Genomic DNA, 23,229 nt, shown 5'->3' on the forward strand with positions numbered 1-23,229 from the left:
TACCTCTGGAGCATCTTCTGGCTCCGCTCGTCCATGGGCGGATACTGGCGGCCCTTGGACTTGCCCAGACACTTGTTCCGCGTCTCGCCGATGACTTGGCAGTAGAAGCCCTTCTTGGCGTCGTAGCGCAGGTGGCTGGAGTAGTCGAAGGTGGGCGTGATTTTGAGGAAGCGCTGCAGCTCCATCATCACCTCTACCGGATTGGACTTCAGCTGCTCGCCGTCGATGATGTGCAGCTGCTGGGCAGGATAGTAGGCCAGCCAGCGCTCCATGTGCTGCGCATATTTGCCCGGATTCAAGCAGCGATTCCGCAGATCCTTTAGCGCCCGCGGCGCGGAATCACTCGCCGTAATTACCTGAAATTCACCTCAATTAGTACCTTTCCATACTCGCCATTGACTTTTTTTTCGTGTTATTTCAGCAAATTTGTTTAATTGGAAATCGCATAGAGCGGAAAATTACAGTTAAAATATCACTCTTTTCCCTCTACATCACTCCCTCATCCTCCTCATTTCCCCTCCCTATTATTAATTGCGAGCAATTATTCTCAATTTTACAACTTTTAAAACATGCATAGAATGAATGCGACAGCGACAAATTAAAAGTCGGATACTTTCTGCATTTTTTAGCCTTATCAAATGCTCTGCCATTTCTCTCTCTCCCACCTTTTCCTCCCTCCAGCCCTTTTCACACACACACATAACTCGCAAAGTCGAATTATTTCACCCTTCCCGGAAAAACCTCACGACAGAAAAGACGCAGAAAAAAATCATGCTAATATTTATTGTTGCATAAATTGTCCGCGGAAGATGCGAAGCGCGAATGTGGAATGAGGGCGAAAGTGTAGCGACAAATTCCTGTTCGTGAGAAACATTGTGTGAAATTGAGATATTAAAATGTTGAATAAATTTTCAATGAATTTGCTGTTTCTTTTCCAACATCTCATGCGTGAGTGTGTGGAAAAGCCCTCTTCACAACCCCGCGCGACGGAATTCCCTGAGCAAAACACCAAGCTGGAGGCTGGAGAGACAGAAAAAAGGGTAATTCCTTCTTTCGTGCCACACAAAATGTCGATTTAATGGCCTCTCAGTCACATCGTTTGCTCACCACCAAAGTGGAGGGAAAACACCTTGTTCGCCCCTTTTGCGGTGGAGAAGGAGCCGATTGAGCCATAGAAGAAGGCATTTACAGTGTTTTCATGCAAACAGACTCCGCCCACTCCGAAGCCCCGCCTTTTAATACAGCCGCTGCTCACCTGATAGAAGCTGTAGTTGTTGGCTATCAAGTCGCCGTGCGCCTTGATGTGCTCATACCAGGAATAGGCGCGCTTCGCCGGCGAGATGAGGATCATGATGATCTTGGCCTTGGGCAGGAGGGCGTGCGCCCTCTTCGGGACAAAGTCCCCGTCGAAGTAAGTTGCCGACTTCTCGAACATGTACTTGGCCGAGCCGTTGCTCTGCACTGGGAAGAAGTTCATGTACCAGTCTAGGCCGCGATAGTAGTTGTTGCCGTTGAAGAACTGGATTTCCTCGAAGGTGTCGGGATTGGGCAGATTGCTGGCGATGCTGGGATGCATGCTGAGGAATGTGTAGAGCGCCGTGGTGCCGGTCTTCTGTGGTCCAATGACCAGGAAGCGCGGCAAGCTTTCGCAGCTCTTGTTCCTCGACCAGATCTTGATGTGGCGCACGTCGTCGCACGGATTGCCCCACACCGGATCCACCTCGTCCGGATGGAGCTTGAAGTACGTCTCGCCTAGCTGCAGCGGCGGCGCCGATGTCAGCTTAAGATTCGTCCAACACTGCAGGAACTTGATCACCGACTCGAAAGTGTACAGCGCCAGGCGATCACTTCCGTAGTTGGACATGTGCGTCATGAAGATGTTGATGGGATTGTAGACGATCGTCTGGAAGAGTTCGCCGCCCTGAATGGACTCGTCCAGCTTCTCTCGGCCTCCAGGATAGCGATCGATGTACATCGTGTGCGTGAACAGGCCGCAAGTTTGCCGCGGTAGAACCATGATGTTCCTGGAAGAAAAATCAAAATTATAGATTAAAAAATATACAAACATTAGCATCTCTTAGAACTATTGCCATTTCAGCCATTTCTCATCAGATTGTGGCATCTTATGTGGTCTGTGAAATCGTGCTCACCTGTGAATGAAGCCGCGCCGCAGCCTCGCCGGCCGCAGATGCGGATACTCCTCCGTGGACGTGACCTTGATGCCCCACACCTTCTTCCACGCCATGTAGAGCAGCTCGTGCGCCGGATACACGCCCGAGTGGTGCGGACTCACGGAGTAGCCAGAGTCCACCGGGATGCCCTTGTCGTGTGCAAAGTCCTTGTTCAGCATCATGTCCGCCACGAGATTCGTGAGGTTGTCGTACAAGTGCGGCTGCTGATGATTCCACATGTGCGAGAACCAGCTGAACTCGTCCACGTGTCGCAGCAGCATGTCGTCGCCGAGGTTCTCATCGTGATTCCCGTGGTGGAAGTACTTGCCCGAGAAGCCCAGGTTGAACCTGAAGCCCGGCACAAGACTGGCCAGGCGCTTCTGCGTCACAATCAGCGCTTGCACGTCGTCCGGCTTCAGGCGCGTCCCGCGCTCGCCCACGAAAATGTCATCAATGTCCACGAGCAGCATACGATTGAGGCTGAGACTGAGCTGCCCGTGGCTGAGGTACGACAGTGCGTCGAGGAAGAGCAGCCGGTGCAGCCAGAAGCGCAGCCCCGAGCCGAACAGCACGCGCTGGATACCGTCGAATTTGCCGTGATCCTGCACCACCGTGGCCAGCGGCGGCTGCATCACGCCGTCCGACGGATAGTCCAGCACGTTGCGCTGCGCCCACTCCAGCGGCTCGTACGTGCTGTGGTTGTGCTGGAAGATCGCCCAGTCGGAGCCCGGCAGCGTGCCCCACGCCGTGTCGCCGGCCCGCGTGAGTCGCAGAATCGGCGACAGTGCATTGAGACTGGCGTCGCGCAGCCGCAGATTCGTGTGGATGTAGATGGGGAAGCCGCGCAGCTGAGCGCCCACGAGCGTCTCCTCGCTGGCGCTGATGAAGCCCACAATGCCCACCGAGTACTCGCGGCAATACTTGTCCAGCAGCTCACGATTCCACTTGTCCATGTGCAAATATTTGTCGAAGTTCTCAAACACAATCACACCGTAGCGACCCTTGTCCAGATTCGTCAGCACCGGAAGACTTTTGCCAGCCACCTCTATTTTGTACCTGTGCAACAGAGGAAGGAAAACACGATTGCAATTAAAAATGCGCCGCCCAAGCAAGAGTGCTTCATTGTATACAGTTTGTCAAGGGGAAAAAGGCTCAGTAAATTGCTGTGAATCGTTGATGAAAAACAATGAAAAGGCATAATTTTCACACTTATATTTTCAGCCAGAGAATTTCCATAAAAGTGCTTCGAAGATGTCAAAATACCGTGCAACGGGGCTCTAAAGAGTTCTAGAAACGTGTTTTCTCGTCAAAACTCACTTTGTTACAGCTTTAAGCGTTCGTTCCTAACTCGTATGTTATTTAAAAGCCTTGAAAGAAATTCTAAGTCTCAACTTTAAACTGCTTTATTTCAAATTATAGCCAAAAATATTACTCCGTAGAATTTTTCATTCCAGTTAAAGCTTTTTGAATATTCATTCAAAGACGAAATTGGGCAGTTTTCCCCGTTATTACGGATATTTTATTAAAAATACATTCCATTTATATGGTTTTAAATATTAAAAGGCTCGCCTTTCCCTAAAAAAGACTAAAAGATGAGCTTTGAGTTTCAATATTGCTTCCTGTCTTATGATAAAATCACTAATTTGAGTATTTCACGGCGTAACTTCTGTGTCATCTAACGCAAAGAACACAGCGAAGTCGAGTGAGAAATGTTGCAGGACTTTAGAATTGATGGTGCGACATATCAAAAGAGAGCCATTTAACCGTGCCAGCGATTACACCCTGAACTTTTCGTCACGTTCATGCGGGGCGAAGGCGGCGAATGGGGTAAATTGAGTAATGAGGAGGAATTTGGGGTTGACGAAATGCTTGTGGAGTGGTTTTTCCCTTTGCTCATCTCTCTCTCTTTCTCTCGAAAGTTGAAAACAAACACGAGAGCCAAAAAAAAGGGAGTGGAGAAAGAGGAATATTTGACCATGGAGAAAATCCGTTTAAGCCCTCCGGGAAAACAACATGTGCAAGAAATTAGGCAATGACCGGTGAAAGCAGGAAAAGAGGCCAATTGCAGTGTCTTCAGCACAAGAGATGTGAATGGAATTCCGCACGAAGGAAATGGCAAAAAACCCCCAAATCGATCTTTAACTGGCGAGAAGCGGATGGAATGAGTCAATATCGGAAGATATTCAATTCAAGATGAGATTCTGGACAAGAGTTTGTGCTCAGAATGGACTTCCACTTGCCATCAATTTCTAGCCAAACTCTCTCTCTCTCTCTCTCTCGTTGTCTGTTGGGGGAAAAAAGGTGGGCAGAATTTGACAATATAATTCTTCATGGCGAAGAAGAAATTATATAATATGATTGATAGACATTGCTGATATTTTGCCATTGTTTCCTTCCAATTTCCCTTCCGGCCACCTTTCAATATTACACACGCCATCATTGAAACCTCATTCCCATCAAGCGTCGTCTTTCTTTATCCTTCCCCTCAGCACAGACTGGCCTCAAAAAGTCACTTGTGCGCCTTCATTGTATATCCTGAGACGACAGAGAGAGAGAGAGAGATGTTTATTTCCCGGAAATTACCTTCGGATCAATAAATTCATTTTATAAGGCAATAAAATTAACGATTTTCTCCTCAATTTCGCCTCTTCCCTTTTGAAAATTCACTCTCCTTTTGAATCCCTAATGTGACTCGAAAAAAAACCTTCACATTCCTCCGCATTCTGGGGGTAAAAATTAATTTTTCACTGTCGCGACAGCAGTTTTTTTCACACTCTCTTCGCTATAGTGATGTGAGATTGGCATTCTTTCGAGGGGGTGGCAAAAATGTCCATATCAAATAGCATTTTAATTGAAAATTCTACCCGCGAGCCTCACATAGAGTGCGCTTAATTTAAACATCACAATATAACATTTTTATTAGTTATGCAAATAATAATTTTCCGAGCTTCGGGAAGAGGAAAAAGAGGAGGAAAAATAACAACACTCAACCCGATGATGAGCCATAAATCACGGCGGGTGAAGTCCGGAAAAATAAAATAGTTTCATTTAGTGGACACATAAAAGAAACCCGTGATGCCAATGATGTGGCATGAATATCAATAAATTGAATCAAACTTTTCTCTATACACACAATATTTTTTCTTTTACGACGGCCTGGAAGTGAAGAAGTCTCGATGTGTTCATCCTGTTTGTTCGCCCACGCATTCTCCGGTGTTTTTACGCAATTGCATCAAAACACAATTGTTCTATCAAATATTTACTGCCGCCACTTTTATGCCCTGCGCTCTCAATTACCTCAAAGCCCTCGTTCGGAGGAATAATTCAATACACAGCTATGGAGAATAAATAATTCACGTATATTATTTCTCTCTCTCTCTCTCTCTCTCTCTTTCTCTGTTCAGCTCTGTTATTCCTCTGATGGCCACACTTTTGCATTTTGTGGGTGGAAAATTCACGTGGTTTCCTTCCCACACATCATTTAACCAGCGAATTGTCTGTCAGAAGTGAAGCATTTCAAACTATTCTATGCAAAATACACCCAAGCAACAGTCAGAAAGATGATTCTTTGAAGTATATTTCCCACCACCATCATGAGGAAGGAGTTTACCAGCACAAAAGCACTCTCTCACCCTCTCTTTTCTCACTTTGAAGCCCAAGTCATCCACCCTTCGTGCCAGACACGAGAAAGGAAGCAACAACAACAAAAAAAGCTTGTAATTCATCTCATCCAGCGTCCAAATGTGACACACACCGCATGAATTTTAGCACATTTACCCTCAACCTTCTCCTCACTTAGCACAACATGAGAAAATCATCCCGAAATTGTGTTGGAAAATCTGACCTTTATCATCATCCGCCCAGTGTCGCCTCGAATTACCAATCCCATTATATGTGAAACTCCATCCACATCTATCACATTATGATCTCCGTGCGGGATTTTCTGTCCCGAGGACTTTACTAACTGCAATATCGGCACTATTGGCCATTATTCGTCATATCAGATTGCATACTAATTTCCAATGACTGCGACTTTTTGGTCGTTTTGGGTCAGCAAAATCATTTTATGCTCAAATATAATCATTAAAGTTTGGAAGGGACTTTTGAGTGCCAAAGAGTTGATGTAAATCAAACAATTAGAGCAAAATTGAGGGCATTTGCCCTGTCATTGGACATTCTATCAATTGTCTACGGACATAATTCACTAGTTTTATCTAGTTTTATATAAATGACTTTCCTTAAATTATAATATTGAATTATAAAGAGTTTGACCATAAAGTGTGTGTCGTAAGACTTATCCACTAGATATCGTATGATCATCGCATGACATGTCGTGAGAATTGACTACGAAAGTCATTAAAAGCGTGCAACTTAATAATTCATATCATAAATAGGTACTTTTCTGCCCACTTTCAAAGCCAAATCATTGAGTGATTTCAATCTAAAAAATTGAAAATTATAATGCAACAAGACACAAGATGAAAATTGAAATCTTGAGGGAAAGTATGACATTATAAAGTAAAATTTTTTCATATGAAGCAAAAGGAGACCACGTCAGGCGAGAAATTATTCCCTTTCCGCAATTGAATATGGAAATTTATGAAATGGAAAGAGATTCATGAGGATCCTATATTTGGCTAATATCTCATCGAGAGGACCAAACCAGGGACTTTGAGAACTTTCTCTATGCTTTTTTCCCTCTCTCTCGATGTGCACTCTTTTTTCCCGTGGCTTCATTTTCCTCTATATTTCGTAATGTAAATCGTCCATTGAAGTGGTTTATGTGTGCAGACATGAAGCCACAGAGGAGAGAGAGAGAGAGTGTGTGTGTGTGCAGGAATCTCATCCCTGGGAAGAATGTGGAAACAAGAAAAACCCACAATTTATTATTCTAAACACGATGTCCTTTCCTGGGCGCTTCACTCCTTCTGTGTCCCGCTTTCCATGCGATGCCAAAGATAATGGACGCACACGAGTGGTGGTGTGAAAGCCACGGAGGAGATGAATAAAAATTGTGCGAAACCATGTCAAAGGGTGAAAGAAGGAATGTAGCAAAAAAATGCCAAGAGATCATTTGCTATTCATTCACACACAACTCCATCAGCCCGACTTGCGCTATCTCTCGCATGTGGCATAAACTCTGTTATGTGTTAGTTGTGCCACTCATAAATTAGTTGCCTCTTTTTGCCCACCCCCAATCCTTCGTCCTGTGAACCATCAATTTACAGTGCGGAGGCTTTTTGTCGGCCATCCACCAAATGAGGGAACGTGCGGAAAACTTCAATCCACCACTTTATTTCCCGATTCCTCACCTCACATTCTCACCCTGTGTGCAACGCAATCCAATTAAATTCATCAACCCCCCGCACACACACACACACACACATACACTGTGTACATCTCTTTCGGTGATAATTCACTCAAGGCACGGATGAGACAATGAGTGTCACGACTGTACGAGAATTAACACATAAATATATCCAACTTGCACGAGCTCCTCTGACTCTCCCATTGAAACGTTTAACGAGAGGACGGCTTAAAAAATACCACCACTCTGTCTGTCGGATAGTGCTTTACATTTTAATTGCTCTGCATTATTAATTCTTATCATTAATTTTATCCACAGGTCCACTTGTGCATTGAGTCTCACGTTTTTTTCACCCGCCAGCTTCCTGGGATTATCCTTTCTCCTGGGAGCTTAATTTTCTCCCGCACGTTTTTCTTTATCTCCCGAGACAATTCCTGTTGTGCTCAATGACTCTTTTTCCTCCCCCTTCAACTGCTCTTCCTCTCGAAAATTTAATGAACTCTGGCAATACATATATATATTTTTCAAGTGAATGAATGTAAAAAATTTTCTCTCACATCTTTCAAGAGTTAACCACAAGAGAAATTCCATATTTTTCCACGTTCTCCCTTTTCAGCTTGTTGTGTGTGCACATAATTTAGTGGGGAAAAATTTGAATATTGGCAAAGTGATGTGGCGAACAAACCCTTGGCACAGAAGAGAACTTTTACTGTGGTTCGCCCACCACAAAATCCCGCCTCGCGCACAATGGACATTGATTTAGTGCTAATTGCAGTGATTTCTCACCATAAAAAAACAGTGTGGAAAATGTCTGTTGGCTAAAATTTTAATTTACCATCGAATTTTCCAGTTACTGCAATTTTTCCACCCATGAAAACTATATATAATGATTTTTAATTTTTCTGTGTGTGTGTGCGCGCAGAAAATGAACTAATAAAAGTCACTGGTAAAATAAGCCACTTTATAACAGACTTTATAGCCATTCTCATTCCATGGGCAACAAAATATCTCTACGATTGAGTTAAATTCCTATACATTTTATTTACCCACCTAAAAAGCTCTCCTCGTGCTTTCATCTCCCTCCCAAAACACCAGAGTCACTTAAATCTCATTCCATCGCTCCTCCAGTCATTGCAATAAAGCGGGAAGAAAAGCTCCTTTGCTCTCCCCGCTCAACAATGTGTTTTTGGAAAACAATAAACGTCAAATAAAGTGCTAAATCCACATAGTTATTTATACGAATGAATCTTATGTAGTGAGCGAGAGACTTTTTGCCATAAATACCACCGCACAGTGCAACTTTTCAACTTCTTCAACAACTCACGGGCTTCAGATGTGAAAAGAGAAGGGTTGTGTGGATGGTCTTTCCAACTTTTGCAAACCATCACGTACTATTCGTAAATTTCACGACTTTCCCCGCACAAATTCAGGCACGAGATGAGAGAGAGAGAAAAAAAACACACAGAAGCGAAAATGGGAAAGAGATTTTACACACTTTGTAGGCAAACACCGTGAGGAAATATTCTGCTGTTCTCATTTTCCAGCACACGAAAAAAAATGAGAAAAAGCAGAAAATCAACAAATATTAAGAGTATAATTCAAATTTTCATTTTCACTGAAGCATTTTCTCAACACTTCTCCCTTTTTTCACTGTTGAATTGCTCTCTCTTCCTGCAATTTCAACATTGTGAAGCCTGTGAAAAACCTTTTGGCCCAATATTCCCAGATTTCACATACATATTCATTAATATTTATGGTAATTCACGCTCTTCTGCTCCACTTAAAAAAAACAGCCTCCCGCACAGATTTTCGCCGTCATGTGCAGAAAAAGAATGACTGGATGTTTTAAATTCACTCTCAGGGGGGCGAAAAATGATTATAGTTCTCTCACTCTCTCCCATTGAACTACATTTTAATTTTCCCTGACATTTCTCCATCTGCAATTTTCGCCAAAAGGTGCCACCCTCTCCATGTTCAAGGGTCGTGACTCTTCCCCACACACATACACACCCTCAGACACAGTTTATTGCTCCTGGGAAAAATAGTTAAGGGACATGGAAGCATGTGAATGACTGAAAATTTCATCATGTGTCATTTATTTGAGATTTAATGGGCGAAGCAATGATGATGTGAAATTGAATACTCTCTCGATTCATGTGGCACACATTCCATTTCAGCTCTTTAAGCTGTCACTGTCGAGGGGCTAAAAGCTCTTGTTGTGCTTACGAAAAGCACAGCTAGTAATCAGCATTTTTCTGCTGAGTGACTTTGCACTGATAATTTAATCAATTCATTTTGCTTTATCAAGCAAGGGTAACTAAAAGGTTAATTTGTATGTATGCAATATAGTTTCATCTCCTTTTTGTCAAAAAGTCTCATCAAAAATCAATGCAAAAATATCTGGGAATTTCGGATTTATAAGGATTTTCTAAGCTAAAACAGTAAAAAGATGCAGTTTTGTTAGTATTATTGCAATTATTTTATACACAAAAGTAAACCTTATGAATGATTAAGAGAAAATGAATGTTGTTTCCTAGAATTCAATGAATTTTTCCGTTTGTTACCAAAAAATTGTGCTTATTTACCGATAGAATATGAAAACAAGTGTGCAAAATGTAAGAATACAACATTCTCATGGCAAATAATACACCAAAAACCACGAAAATTGCAGAGAGAATTTGAGTTGGAAATTTCAATTCAAATCAATTTTGCATTCTTCACATTTTCAACCCTGAATAGTTCACAGCCCTCATGAAATAACCCCCTGATTTTCTATCACACGCCACCTAAATTTCATCTTTCATGTCGCACGCCCCCTTAAATGAGTCCCCTTTCTTTTGTGTACGTCCTTACGCTCACCCAAGTACTAATTTATTTGTGGGCATCACGTACCATCAGCCCCAGCAATCTCTCCATCCTGTGTCGCAGGGAGAATTCCTCTTGCAACCAGAGACTCAAGAGTTGCCGGGGCAGGATGCGATGGTGAAATAAATACCGCCCACTTTGGAGATATTGTACGCGAGATAAGCCGCTAGAACATCACACACAGAGCATCGAAGGACACCCACTTGAGCCACACGAGAGATTTAACGCTCCTTCGAGCGGAAAACTCAGGGAAGAATCACATCAAATTGATTGCTTGTGTGATCAATTTTGCTGTGATTATCACAAAAAAATGAATTTATATGCATTTCATAATTGTGAAGAATTTGCAGTGGTTTTTAAATAATGCAATCAATTTGCCATAGTTAAATTTGCAAAATTGTGTGTGTTGAAAACTTAAATTTCCATTTCAATCTGATTAAAATGTAATTGAGAGAAAAATTTCTGCCTAAAATACATTACAAAGTTCTCCACGCAATGAAAAGCACTATAAATGGATTTTGGTATATTTCAGCGGTTAATGTACACATTTCTCCTCTGTACAGCTATTCATGTCGATGAAAAGCTGCTTTGCTTGCTCTATGATTTTCAATTTCTCCTCGCAAATATATTATGACACACAACATAGAGCATTATATAGGATAGATGATGAGTTTTTCGCAACCACAAGCAAATTTCCACACACAAATATCAAAATATTTAGTCAAAAGTGTGCTCGAATGTGCATAAATTGCCAACAATTTCAATTAGCACCCTTTTTGGGGTTTGCTTTTTGGCTGTGGCGTTGAATGAAATTTGACGGATAATTTTATTTTATCGTGTGCAAATTGATGCATTTAATTGTCTCCCTTTTTATGCACACACACATACACAGAGACACAAGTATGAAAGTGGGCGTTTGTCGAGGGTTGATTATTCCGCTGACTCTTCATTCTTGCGATTGTGGCAGTGGATAAAAGAGCGGGGCTGGCAATTAGTGCTGAATTGCATGGGATGTTGAATTCATCCTGTGAGTGTGACACAGACTGCAATTTTCCGATTCAATAGGCAAATTATATAGCAAGTGACATGCCAGAAGTGTGAGTTCAAAAGACCTTAATCACACATGTACACACGCAAGGATTTTGAAGAGTTTATTTTATAGACTTTGATTAATTTCTTCTGATAGCACCGAAATTATGGGCAAATCTTCCCTAAAATTCTCACATGCGAATAGACAATGGTTTCATATCAATCTTCTAGACTTTCACAATATGACATTCTTGTGCATTTAAAAGGAAAACATCCAACAAAATATTTGACGTTCCTCTGCAATTGATATTTCACAGAGAAATCAATTTCTCTGTATTGGCATTCTGATATATTTTCCTTCATATCGACATTCTGTCTCTCTCTCGCTCGCTTCTCAACTTCTTTTTTTTCTTGCACACAACAACGTGACATGAAAGAATAATATTTGTTATTGTTTTTCAGATTCTTTCATATCCTCAAATATGTGTGTATATTTTTGCCATATAACAACTGTTCAAAGAGCACAAGAGAAGAAAACTATACACATTTTCCTCTCCACATCATCGTCACTGGTGAAGCACACAACAAAGAGCGACCCTCCTATCACTCCCCAAATGCCCAGACTCTTTCTTCTCCCCCCTTGTCCTGACAGCGGACGACGACAAGAGGCAAGAAAAGAAGCCTATATATAGGGAAAAAGTTTCATGTTTAGCAAAAGGTGGCATCATGCCAATCAGAGGCAATGTGGAGAAGTCACCCTCATGAACCTGTGCCTCCTTCGCGCGCGCACTTTCCCCATACAAACACACCGCAACGGAGGCGCGTGGGTGTGAGCCTTTTTCCCCGGAAATTGGATGCGAAATGAGGAAAGTCAAGCTGCCACTTACTTGATTCGATTGTAGACAAGCAATTCTGCAATGTCACGACCCAACCTCGAGTACGTGGTCTCCACAAATACAAGCACTTTGGGATCGATACGGAGTCTCGCCTCTGAGCGATGATCAGGCGCTGTGGAGCCCTCGAGTGCCATCTTCCCGTTCATCATCCGGCAGTTCACCAGCGGCGAAGGTCTCGTGTCACGATGGATGAAGCTGCAAAGGATCACAAGACACAAAGCTGTGAGTAAAACAACGAAATCCAAGGATTCCTGGTCAGAATCTGACGAAGAAGTATAAAGAAAACTAAAGATACAAATTCAAAAATTAATATTCCGCCGTTTATACGCCGTTCAATGCTTTAGTTGCATTACATTTTTTATTACTCTTGAAGCTTTTTGATTTATTCATTGTGCTATGGGAATGAATAACTAAAATGAATTTTTAACTTTGTTTAAGTTGCCGATTTATCTCTAATCATGTGCTGAATATCAATCAAATTTGCTGATTCGCTGAGAACATCTTTTTTGCCCCTCGACTAGACACCAAAACTAATCCAGTGATCGGCAGAAAATACGCGCACGCATCATAAAATCATCATGAAAATTCACAACCCAATAATTGCCCATATAAAACCCTCTCGAAACACCCCACAAAAATCACTACGCAGATTATCCCTCCTTCACTCTTAAGCTTCTTCGCTATCAGGCTCTTAATGTCAATACACATCTAGTCCAAATGCATTCAGCAATTATTCATATGCAATCTGAAAGACATTTTCAGCTACATTTTTCCCACATTTTCACCCCTCACAGCGAGCAAGCGAGCGAAGGGTGGAAATCACACTCTTCACTGCCAAGTAAATCGACTTTAGTTCAGTGTAAGAGAGACGATACATCAATAATAAATTCCCACCGAGATATCATCCATAAGGAAATGGCCTGAAGTGTATTTTGAACACATTTTTCACCCCTTCACACATGACGTGAAGGAGAAAACTTTTATCAAAAACACATCACACAATTTTTTCCCTCTGCAAAGAAGAGTGACAATATTTTCGCCAAACTATTTTTCATGTCATTCATACAACAAAGGAACACTTGAAGAAATATGAATATTTGCCCACAAAATGATCACCGCACACAATTCATTCGAATTATTAATTCTGAGTAAAGAACATCTTATCACAAATGATTACATTCTTGAGAGACACTTTTTGTCTGTCATCAAACAATCCTTCTGCCCATTTTTCTCCGCTCTCTTTCCACGTCTTTACATTGAAGATAACAAGCGATTTTTTCCTCTCTCTCTTTCTTCCTTTTCATATCAAAATATTTGCATTTGAAATCAATTTGTGGGGATAAATCAATGTTTTCCAACACCGCACATAACCCAATCTTCTTCCCATATAATAATTGCTCACGCTATATAGAATACCATGTGAAGAGAAAGCATGTTTGACTCCTTTTGTTTTCCTCCCCCGAAAACATGCACATCAATCATTTCCCATTTCATCTTCTTGTCATTGCTGGAAAGACTTTTTCGCCAAAAAAGAATCGCCTGATAAATTCATTTTTAACACAGTATAATATTTCACTTGACACGCAACTATTTTCCACCCGTGACACAACCAAAAAAGCCACCCTGTCGTCTGCCATAACCATTAAACCTCCCCCGCCCGCGCGCATTGTCTCCACGATGGCCAAAGCGAGTCAAAGGAAATCCCATATTCAATTCATTTCACGACCGCTTTGTATGCGCGCACTGAGCGACACAAGTCAAACTGACGACAGACACTCTGTCTCCACTATAAAATTAAATATTTGTCAATGCACAAGAGAATTATGATATATCACGAATATCTTATTGACACTCATTTCAATTTGCATAACAGAGTTGCAGAAAGCGCCGATGACAGATGAAAACAGATAAATGAATAAATAAAAATGAGTGCCAATTTCAAGAGAATCTTTCAGTTTGTCGCATTTCACAGAAATCTTTGAAAACACTTGTCGATTTCTTATCCTTATATTGACTCAATTTCTCTTGAATTACTTAATCAGACCTCTTAAGTTGTTCTTGAAGTTGTTAATCGCTATTTTTCAATAATCTGTGCCAATGTTATTCATAAAAATACATTCAGGCAAATTCTCAAGAATATAAAAGCCTAAATCTCCAAATGGAACTTTCAACTCTGATATCAATAAAATAAAATGAAACCAAAAGCAAGTGGCAAAGAAACTCACCCAGGAAATGGCGAATTGACGACGCTCGTGTAGTAGAAGATCAGCAAGACGGTGACTAGAACGAGAGCGGCGACGCATCTTCGAAAATTGACGCTCTTCAACAGGTACAATGTGCACTTCATGACCACATTTCCACCCCCATTGCCGGTGGCGAAGCCACCATTTGACGCCTGTGCCGGACTCCGCAGGATCACATGGCCGTTCTCAATGCAATTCTCCGATTGCGGTGAACCCGATGGCTTCCATAGTGGTGTCGTCTCCAAGCCAGTCATCTTCCTTGAGTGCCGCCCAAAACGCTGCTCTTCTCGCCGGTGGGGAGGAAGGAATATCACGGATTGCCAGCGAGACAGTCAATGTTCATCACCGCAATCAATCAATCTCAATTCGCCCGCGATCAAGAATCACTGACAATACTTCGCATAGTGTTCACTCCTTTTTCTCCTCAATTATTCACACTTTTGCACAATTCTGCTCACTGAAATGTTCTGCGAATGACACTAAATGAAACACACATCAGTTATTATATGTTTCGACATGCAAAAAATGCACTTCAACTGCAATACACATTGTTAAATATGTGATTAAATAATCCACTTAACATTTCACAGGAATTATGAGTTGATTTTTAACCATTTTTATTTACCCAGACATAAAAGAGATGTAGATTTTTTTATATTCAATTCAGCTTATACAAAATGTTTTCAATTGGGTCAAAAGTCCATTGAAAAATAAACGCTGAAATGACTACTTTTCCCCTCACATGCACTTTCTACACACCAACAAAAAAATTGCAGGATGTTTTGAGTCTCTCTCACTATTTGTGATGACACGCTGAATATCTATTGAGGGGATACTGTGAATTTTCTCCTCTTTTTTCTACCCCCTCAACCACAGATGCACAATGCCACACACAATATATCGATTCAATAATCAATAAACACACTTTCCAATGGCACAATTGAGTTTGAAATTTTTCCAATTCACCTCTCCAATTTCGCCTCAACACAATTTCTCAGCGCCAATCTCATTTTCCGTACACTTTTCCCTTTCCGACACCGTCAAATTTTTCCTTCGCCATTTGCTGTGCTTCCAAATTTCGAAACAATCACAACATGAGACACTCAGTGTCCACATTTTGCATTGCAACTCCTCTCATAGTCTCTCTTCCGAAGGATTGTGTGGATTTATGTCCTCACTCGATCGTATTCACCAAGTATAGTAATCTGGAAAGGGAGAGAGAAAAAAAGTGTTGTAGAAAGATGATGGAAAGAATCGCACATTTTCAACATAATATTCATTGAAAATTGCACCCTTGGAGATATTAATAAAAATGCACTTTGAAAATGTAGTTCATAAGAAGCGCGATGAGAGCGCAAATATGGAATTTTTTGTATGCAAAAGTGGGAGTAAATATGGAGGAAAAAAAAGATGATACCAAGCGCATATATATTAAAATACGGAGAATTTGAATAGACACACAGCACAAGAAGAGAAGTCTCAGAATTCTCCACTGAATAGTTTCGGTACTTGAGAGATATGCATAGCAGAAATTCTTATTCTCATATCCTCTCTCGCTCTCTCTCTCACTCTTCCTCGTAAGCTTTCAAGCCACTATCGATTGCCTAACCTTTCTCCACCCCCTTCTGCGTCACCCAAGCCTCTGGGAAATTCCCTCCAGCGTGGAAGAAAAGGTGATGAGATAATAATATTCACAGAGTGTAACCCAATTTTAAAATTTCCACCAGCAATGCACAGAATATCAGATATATTCTCTACTGGCTGGCCTTCCAGACAACAACGAATAGAATTTCCCAGTTTTGAGAAATAGCCGATGAAAAATACAGGATTGACATTGAGAAATATCTCGTAATCTCTGATAAATCTGCCCCTATTTCGTCAGCAACTTTCGCAGACTCTTCTTCTCTCTGTCTCTGCCCGAAAGGCTTTTTCCCAGAGAATTGTGCTCTCAAAATATTTTCCCAAACCAAATTACTCTTTCGCCCACACATATTCATTCATTTCCGGGTAAATTTGATTGAACATTCTGTGTGTGTGTGTGTGTGTGTATATGGAATTGTGGTGAATTTTGTGTAAATGCAATTTGTCACATATAGCATACACATTTCGCCAACAAAATACGACAACGTCATGTCAAATTTACTGTGCCTTTTCATATTTGCGCATCTCCAAATTTATGAATTTGCAGCAAAGCACCATCAGAGTTTTGTGAAGTCAATTCAAAAGGTGGAATTTTCAAGGGTGAAAAATCAGGAAGTCGAAGAAAAGGTCAAAGAAATTTTGATGCGATAGCAAAAGAACTGATTCTTTTTCACCCTCATTCCACCCCCAAAAAAGCGTCCAACGAACATTCATATGCATGCTCGAAATTCTCTTTGTTGAAATTGTATGGAAATCCAAAAGTCTCCTTGTTATCCTTCTGCCACAGTTCCTTCTTTCCCCAGCCAAAAACACAATGCAATGTAACTTTTGAAAATACAACAAATATCTCTGGATTAAAATGGAAAATTCTCAAATATAAATGCGGTGGAACATGTAAAATTTGTGACTATAGGGCAATTTGGGGTCGTTTCGTACAATATTTCTCAACTTTCATCCCATTTTCTAAATTGTAGATTTTAGATCAATTTTTATGCTGTTTATACATAAACGTATGTCAATTTACAATCAAATATACAGTTTATAATCCTTTTATCTTAAAGAATATCTCATTCTCATGTAATCTGACAGCTGTCAACTATATATGTGCTTTCAATCTTGATTTTGCTTGAAGAAATCATACAAAAGCAAACGTTATCCAGGTTTTTCAATGAAAATTACTTCCCAATCGCTTTTGTAAAGAAGTTCAGAACTTCTTTGGATCCCATTAAGCAGATTTAACATAGAAAAAGTGAGGTTAGAAATCATAGAAGTAGGTAAATGCTTGAATTAACCAACCACAACCAGATATTTTTATTATTATCCTGAAGTTTCAGAAACAAATACAATCTTATAAGCCACAAAATTCACTGCAAACTGATATTAAATATTATCTTTCTTCCTAGTCATATTTGCCCCACTTTTCCCTATTTTAAATACCATAGATAGAGTTCTCTAAAGTCTGTTAGAAAGCATCTATTTATCTGTTAGCAAGTCAACATATTCGCCTTGTTGTACTTTAATACGAAAGCCACAAGTGAAAAATTTCTATGCAACACCACAAATTTATTCGTACGAAGAGACATTCTTCCCTCAGAATTGTTTCTCCTTCGCCATATGTGTTTTCTCCACACACACACAGCATAAATAATAGAAGAGTGTTTGACTAATTACAATGCTATTTGAATTAATTTTCACCCTATCTCATGAGTGGATTCAATATTTAATCACGGGAAAATGCCACGCTCGGCGAAGCTCAACCCAAGATATAGTGCTTTTCTGGTTTCATTTCATTAGCAAGATAAATAGAAATATCTCAATTTCATCTTGAGGTAGATTGTATATATTCCATCCTTCACACATTTGGTCACCCTTGAGCCGCACGCAGCATATAATAAGATGATTATGCTAAAATCCCAACAGCAGAGAGTTCACATCTTCATCAGCAACATTTCACACCTTATAATCTCACAATATGATCTCTCACTCTCGCTCTCTCGTCGTTTCCTCACGCACTTCCTCTGCCCACAGGATCACTCACTCAATTCCCTCTCTCTCTCTCCCTCTCTGCAGTCGCTCAAAAACCCACCCCTTCGTCCTCACCTCAATCTCACAGGATTCACCCACGATTTATGCTTCGGGGAAAGAGTAGAGAATGATTAATTATCCTAATACCACACTTTCATGCGCACATTCATCATCATTCTTGGGCGCCAATGTATTTTAATTAGACTTTCCCAGAGCATTCAGACCAAACAAAACTTTAGAGAGTTTGTCGCTCTCGCATTTTCATCACCAACCACTTCAAAACTATCCCACCATGAATAATTTATGACATAATTACCCATTTAAGGAGATGACGACGGCAAGATGCATTAGCATGAATTTTTCTTGCTGTCTATCCAGGAAGTTATTCTGGCTCCGCAGGCTAAATCACATCCCTTAAGTGTAATTAATTGCCATGCATATTAAGATAAGTGGGTAAAAGTGAGGAAAAACTGTACATTTCACAGTTTATTTCGCAATGCAGCATCTCAGTGAAAAGAACGATATGACGAACAGACAATTCTTCTCTAAATGATCACCAAACTACTTATAAAACTATCACCATCTGCAAGAGAACCATTTTGCACAATTAATTACCAGCAATTCCAACCACCAAATGATCAGTGGCGCGATGGCAAAATATGGTGCAAAGAAGACAGCCAGTTAACTAGAGACAAACTCGAGTGTGGGCAGAATGAGAAAAAGTCAAGACTTTCGTGGAAACTTTCCCAAAAGAATTCCTCAACAATGCTAAAACTTTACCCCGCATGCAAGCATTCTTTTCCACTCTCTGGTGTGCTTTTTTTACCCTCCTCTCGCATACCGCTGATGTATTTCTCCTTTTTTGCACACTTTCCTCTCGAAAATTTCAACTTCAAACAACCCCCTCAGTAAGGGTGAATGAATAGATAAAAGCGCCACTGCACAACTTGCCATGGATTTTAAGTGGTGCAGCGACATAAGATAATAAGGCAAACAAGACGACAGATAAGTCCCCGTCTCTCCACCGAAGTGAATACTTATAAGCCTGGTAAACACCAAAGTTTATCTTCTGGCACGTCCAAAAGTGGTCTACAAGAAGCCACTTTTAATTAACAAGCGAATTATATAATCCCCACGAAAAACATACACGTAAAGAAGAGTCAGTGGCGCCTTCGGAAAGTATACTTTTTTGTTCATGAGCGTAGCGAAGAATTGAATTAATGAAGAGCAATTTGACAGAGGAATTATTTAATAATAGATTTTTGCCACTAAAAGAGTGCATTTTTAACTCTCTCTCTCTCTAATTTCATAATACAATTTTCAAATTGACTCAGCGTCAATGTGATTGTAGTGAAACCACTATAAATATTAAATTGTGCTCAACCCCCGTCGCCCCTACTTCCCTGAATCTTATGCTTCCTCACCCACCCAGAAACCGTATGACTTTGTTCACCACACCGCGTCGACATGGAGCATCTTTGGAACACCCTCGCCTTAGCCCTGCAGCTTTACCCTCCCAGTGAAATCCCCTGGATTTAATCCAATTTCACCATCTTTTACCCATATATTTTCCACCACCTTTTATTCAAACATCACACCAAAGGTCTTCTTCCCCGGCAAAATTGCCTTTCTTATCTCTCTCTCTCACTGTGTTGGATGTTTATTATAAATTTATTTAAAAATTTGACAATTTAGGATAATGTCAAACAAATTTATGGACAAGTACTTCTTACAAATTTTCATTTTGTCCCCATGATTTTTTTATGAAGTCCCTCGTCCATGGAAATTTCCTTTTTTGGCTCCTATCACAAAAGCCTTTTCATCCTTTTCACTTCGTCCTCCCTTTTCATCCTCTGCCTGGCAAACAGACTTTTGCAAAAACATTTGGATTCATTTCACACTGAGGAAAAAATAAGTGTGCAACGCTCTTCATTTCCACTCTTACACCTGCATGGATTTTAATTTCCTGAGATCATTACAATTCCCTCTAACGTCATTTTTCACACGGACGCACTCCAGGGGACTTGTGCAGAAGGAAAACGGGTGAAAATTGATGAACAACGAAGAGAGAGAGTGAGAGAAATGGTAGGATAATTCCAAGATGCATATAATTAGTGTGGAAATTCATCTTCAAACTCAATGCAAGTATTAAATGTAAATGCCAGAAGAGGACTTTACTTAATGTAATTTTCATTTTCAACCCCTCTCCACCCCCGCACACACAAGCCACCCACTCAGCGAAAGGAGGGAGTCTTTCTCTGCCAGCCCAGCTTCATCATATATTCTTGCCACTGTAATGAAATTTCCTCCTTCTCTTCGGCGCTATTCCAGCGAGAGATCCTCCTGCAAAAACACGTCTACCGCCACTCTTTGGATACAAACATGACAAATTTATTGCACTATGATTTGAAAGCACCTGCATTTCCTCCACCAAATAACATCTCCTTTTGTCTTCAACAACAACACACTCACACACATTCTTGCAGTATAAATTCCCGAAGGAAATCTCCATGTTTATTCCTTGTAATCCGGCAATCATTAATACTTAATCGCAATTGATTGGCAACAGTTGTGCTAAACTCTCATCACTCCTCACTCTTGGTCACTTTGAGGCGCACTGCTCGCTAGACATTATGGCGAAGTCTTTAATTGATTAGCCAACCTGAGAAAATCCACATGGAATTTTAATTAATCTTTGTGTCTCCCCCACTCCACAATGCACAAGCTCAAACAGATTACTGGTGAGCACGAGAGAAATTGATGATAATTCACCCATTGGCAATGACAAGTTATTGACTATAACTGCGTATATCTCATTTACAGATTGAGCAGCTTAATTATTCACTGGATATGTCACTCCATGTGTCCCAGTCCATGAGCTGTGATTGATACTGTGCAACATTATGTGATCTATTGGGAGACGAGAGTGCAAAAAGGACTCATCATGATCAGCAGCATTTCCCAATGACATCATTTAGCCACCAGTTACTGATTTACTTGTCAGCTAGTCTTCCCTTGGAAAAAATCAATCTAATTTGTAAATACGGGATAAAATCTGCACGTAAAAGTAGAAAATAAAAAGTGTGAATTAAAATTTTGATCAAAATCAATGTATTTAATCAGTTAAAATGGCATTTTACATGGAAAATAAAACAAACGAAGTTAAATTTCCAAAAATTTAAGGCCTTTTGTGAATGACTGTTGAACGCAAATCAATAGAAATGAAATTCTCCATTTAAAAAGGCAAATTTTGGGGGATGATTGAATTAAAGCATCGTAAGGATAACGACTTACGTTATTGAAGGAGGCAAAAAAGCCATCAAATGACAAGATCTTCTCCCTCCATTAAGGACCATCGCCAGTCGAGAAAATAGCCAAGTTTGTTATCGTTATCCTGAGAGCGCAATTGTCAAGGATTTAGTGTAAATTTAGCTTGTGCAGTAAAAGCAGATGCAGCTGTGGCAAATGGAGTGTTAAATCAGCAGAATGTGTGTTACATTTACACATAGTCATGTGAAAAATGATTTTTCTGTCGCTTCATCGTTACATAAAACTACCTGACAATCGACAAATTTGTCAGATTCTATTTTGTTGGTGTGGAAAATATGGAAATTGTTTGTTTTCCTCTGCCATTCGCACATAAACAAATAAATCAATTAGAAATCATGATAAAAGGGGTGGAAAGAGGATGGGAAAAGTGTGTCTGTTTGTGTGTGGTTTACTGAATAATTTTTGGCAATTGTGCGCTGGGTGTTTATTTGCGTGCACAGGAGCACATGAAAAAAACACATAATACAAAATGAAAAATGAAAAGCCACATCATCGAGTGCTGCAAGAGTTGGGGTTGTGTTTTTCAACCGTTGCGCCGATGGTCGATGGGGAGAATTTACCTGTGCTTTTAGAGGGGAAAGACTCTCTGTTAGGTGGTTTTTCCTCTTGGCCAAGCCGGAATGTTTAAAACTCACGCAATCGTCAATGGTTTGTGAGGTATTTTGGATGCGTTTCCATGCTATGTTTATTTACATTCTTCCTCTCTTGATGGGTGAGCGAACTGTGGAAATTTCTTCCTCCTTCCTTTTGGAATTAATTCTGTCCAAGACATGATTAATTTTCCCCTCTGATGATCAGATTAAAATTTCACCAAACGAGCGAATATTGAGGCAGTGTGGCAAGTTCTGTGGCGAGTTTGGAGAACGAGAAAACAGAGTGGAAATTCAGTCACTCCCCAAAAGTGGCCGGAAACTGTGCCGAACGAGAGAGAATGAAAACTGATTAATATGTATTTAATTGTAAGGCTATTACAGATACTTTTGCTCCGCGTCACAATCCTCAAGACGATGGTTTCACATGGGAAAATGAGGACGAGAGCGTCTGTGGAAATTTCATCTCATCTCTGTGGCAACAGCTGAAGACACAAACTCAACGAGTCACTCGGAAGAAATTGTACAATGAAAAGAGGGACATCTTTGGGGTGACTCTGTCTCTTGTTTTCTCATCTCTTGGTCTCTCCTTATGAAAATTTCTCCTTCAAACTAATTTAATTAAAATCAAGTAAAATCTCAATCCAATGTTGAGAACTTCTTGTCTCTCCCATTCATTCACCATTTTCCTGGGTGGACATTTTCCAGGGCGCGCACGATTTTTTCCCTCCCTCTCTCTTTCTCCCATTTTCGTGACGATCAAGAGCAGGACGTGGAAAAAAAATGTAATATACATCAGTGAGCTCGTTGAAATATTATCCTTTTATAGTAATTAATACTCAACATAAGGAGGGAGTAAAGCATTTTAATTAATTCACCGCACAGAGAATTTTCCTCTTTGCTTCAACGAGTGAATCAAAAAGTGTTGTGGTTTCGTATAACTCTATACATGACTCTCAAAATTGGCCATAAAAGACTGAGTTTGTCATGTTCATTACATTGTTTTTAATGTGGTCTAAAATGTCTTGTCTGGCTATGAAAATCCTCTCTTCCCTCTCCCTCTCTCTCTCTTTCTAAAATAGAAGTGCGCTCTTATCGTCAAAAGGAGCATTTCCGCATGTTATACAAAAT

At 40.6% G+C, this 23,229-nt stretch overlaps 1 protein-coding gene across 2 annotated transcripts in view; it reads right to left on the minus strand.

Annotated features, from left to right (window-relative positions):
• LOC132260407 (bifunctional heparan sulfate N-deacetylase/N-sulfotransferase) overlaps positions 1–23,229 on the minus strand; it is a 57,725-nt gene that overhangs the window by 2,426 nt on the left and 32,070 nt on the right. Inside the window, exons 2-7 of one of the 2 annotated variants that reach the window (XM_059758483.1) lie at positions 15,138–15,717; positions 14,495–14,991; positions 12,261–12,464; positions 2,151–3,227; positions 1,256–2,024; positions 4–356 (exon numbers count right to left, since the gene is read on the minus strand). In XM_059758483.1, the coding sequence (XP_059614466.1) occupies positions 4–356; positions 1,256–2,024; positions 2,151–3,227; positions 12,261–12,464; positions 14,495–14,766 (2,675 nt within the window). In that variant the 5' untranslated portion in view covers positions 14,767–14,991; positions 15,138–15,717. Of the gene's footprint in view, positions 1–3; positions 357–1,255; positions 2,025–2,150; positions 3,228–12,260; positions 12,465–14,494; positions 15,718–23,229 lie in introns of both variants that reach the window. The other variant, XM_059758482.1, reaches the window with a different exon arrangement.

Source organism: Phlebotomus argentipes, unplaced genomic scaffold, assembly GCF_947086385.1.
Source record: "Phlebotomus argentipes unplaced genomic scaffold, Phlebotomus argentipes genome assembly scaffold_18, whole genome shotgun sequence".
In the NCBI taxonomy this organism is placed as follows: domain Eukaryota; kingdom Metazoa; phylum Arthropoda; class Insecta; order Diptera; family Psychodidae; genus Phlebotomus; species Phlebotomus argentipes.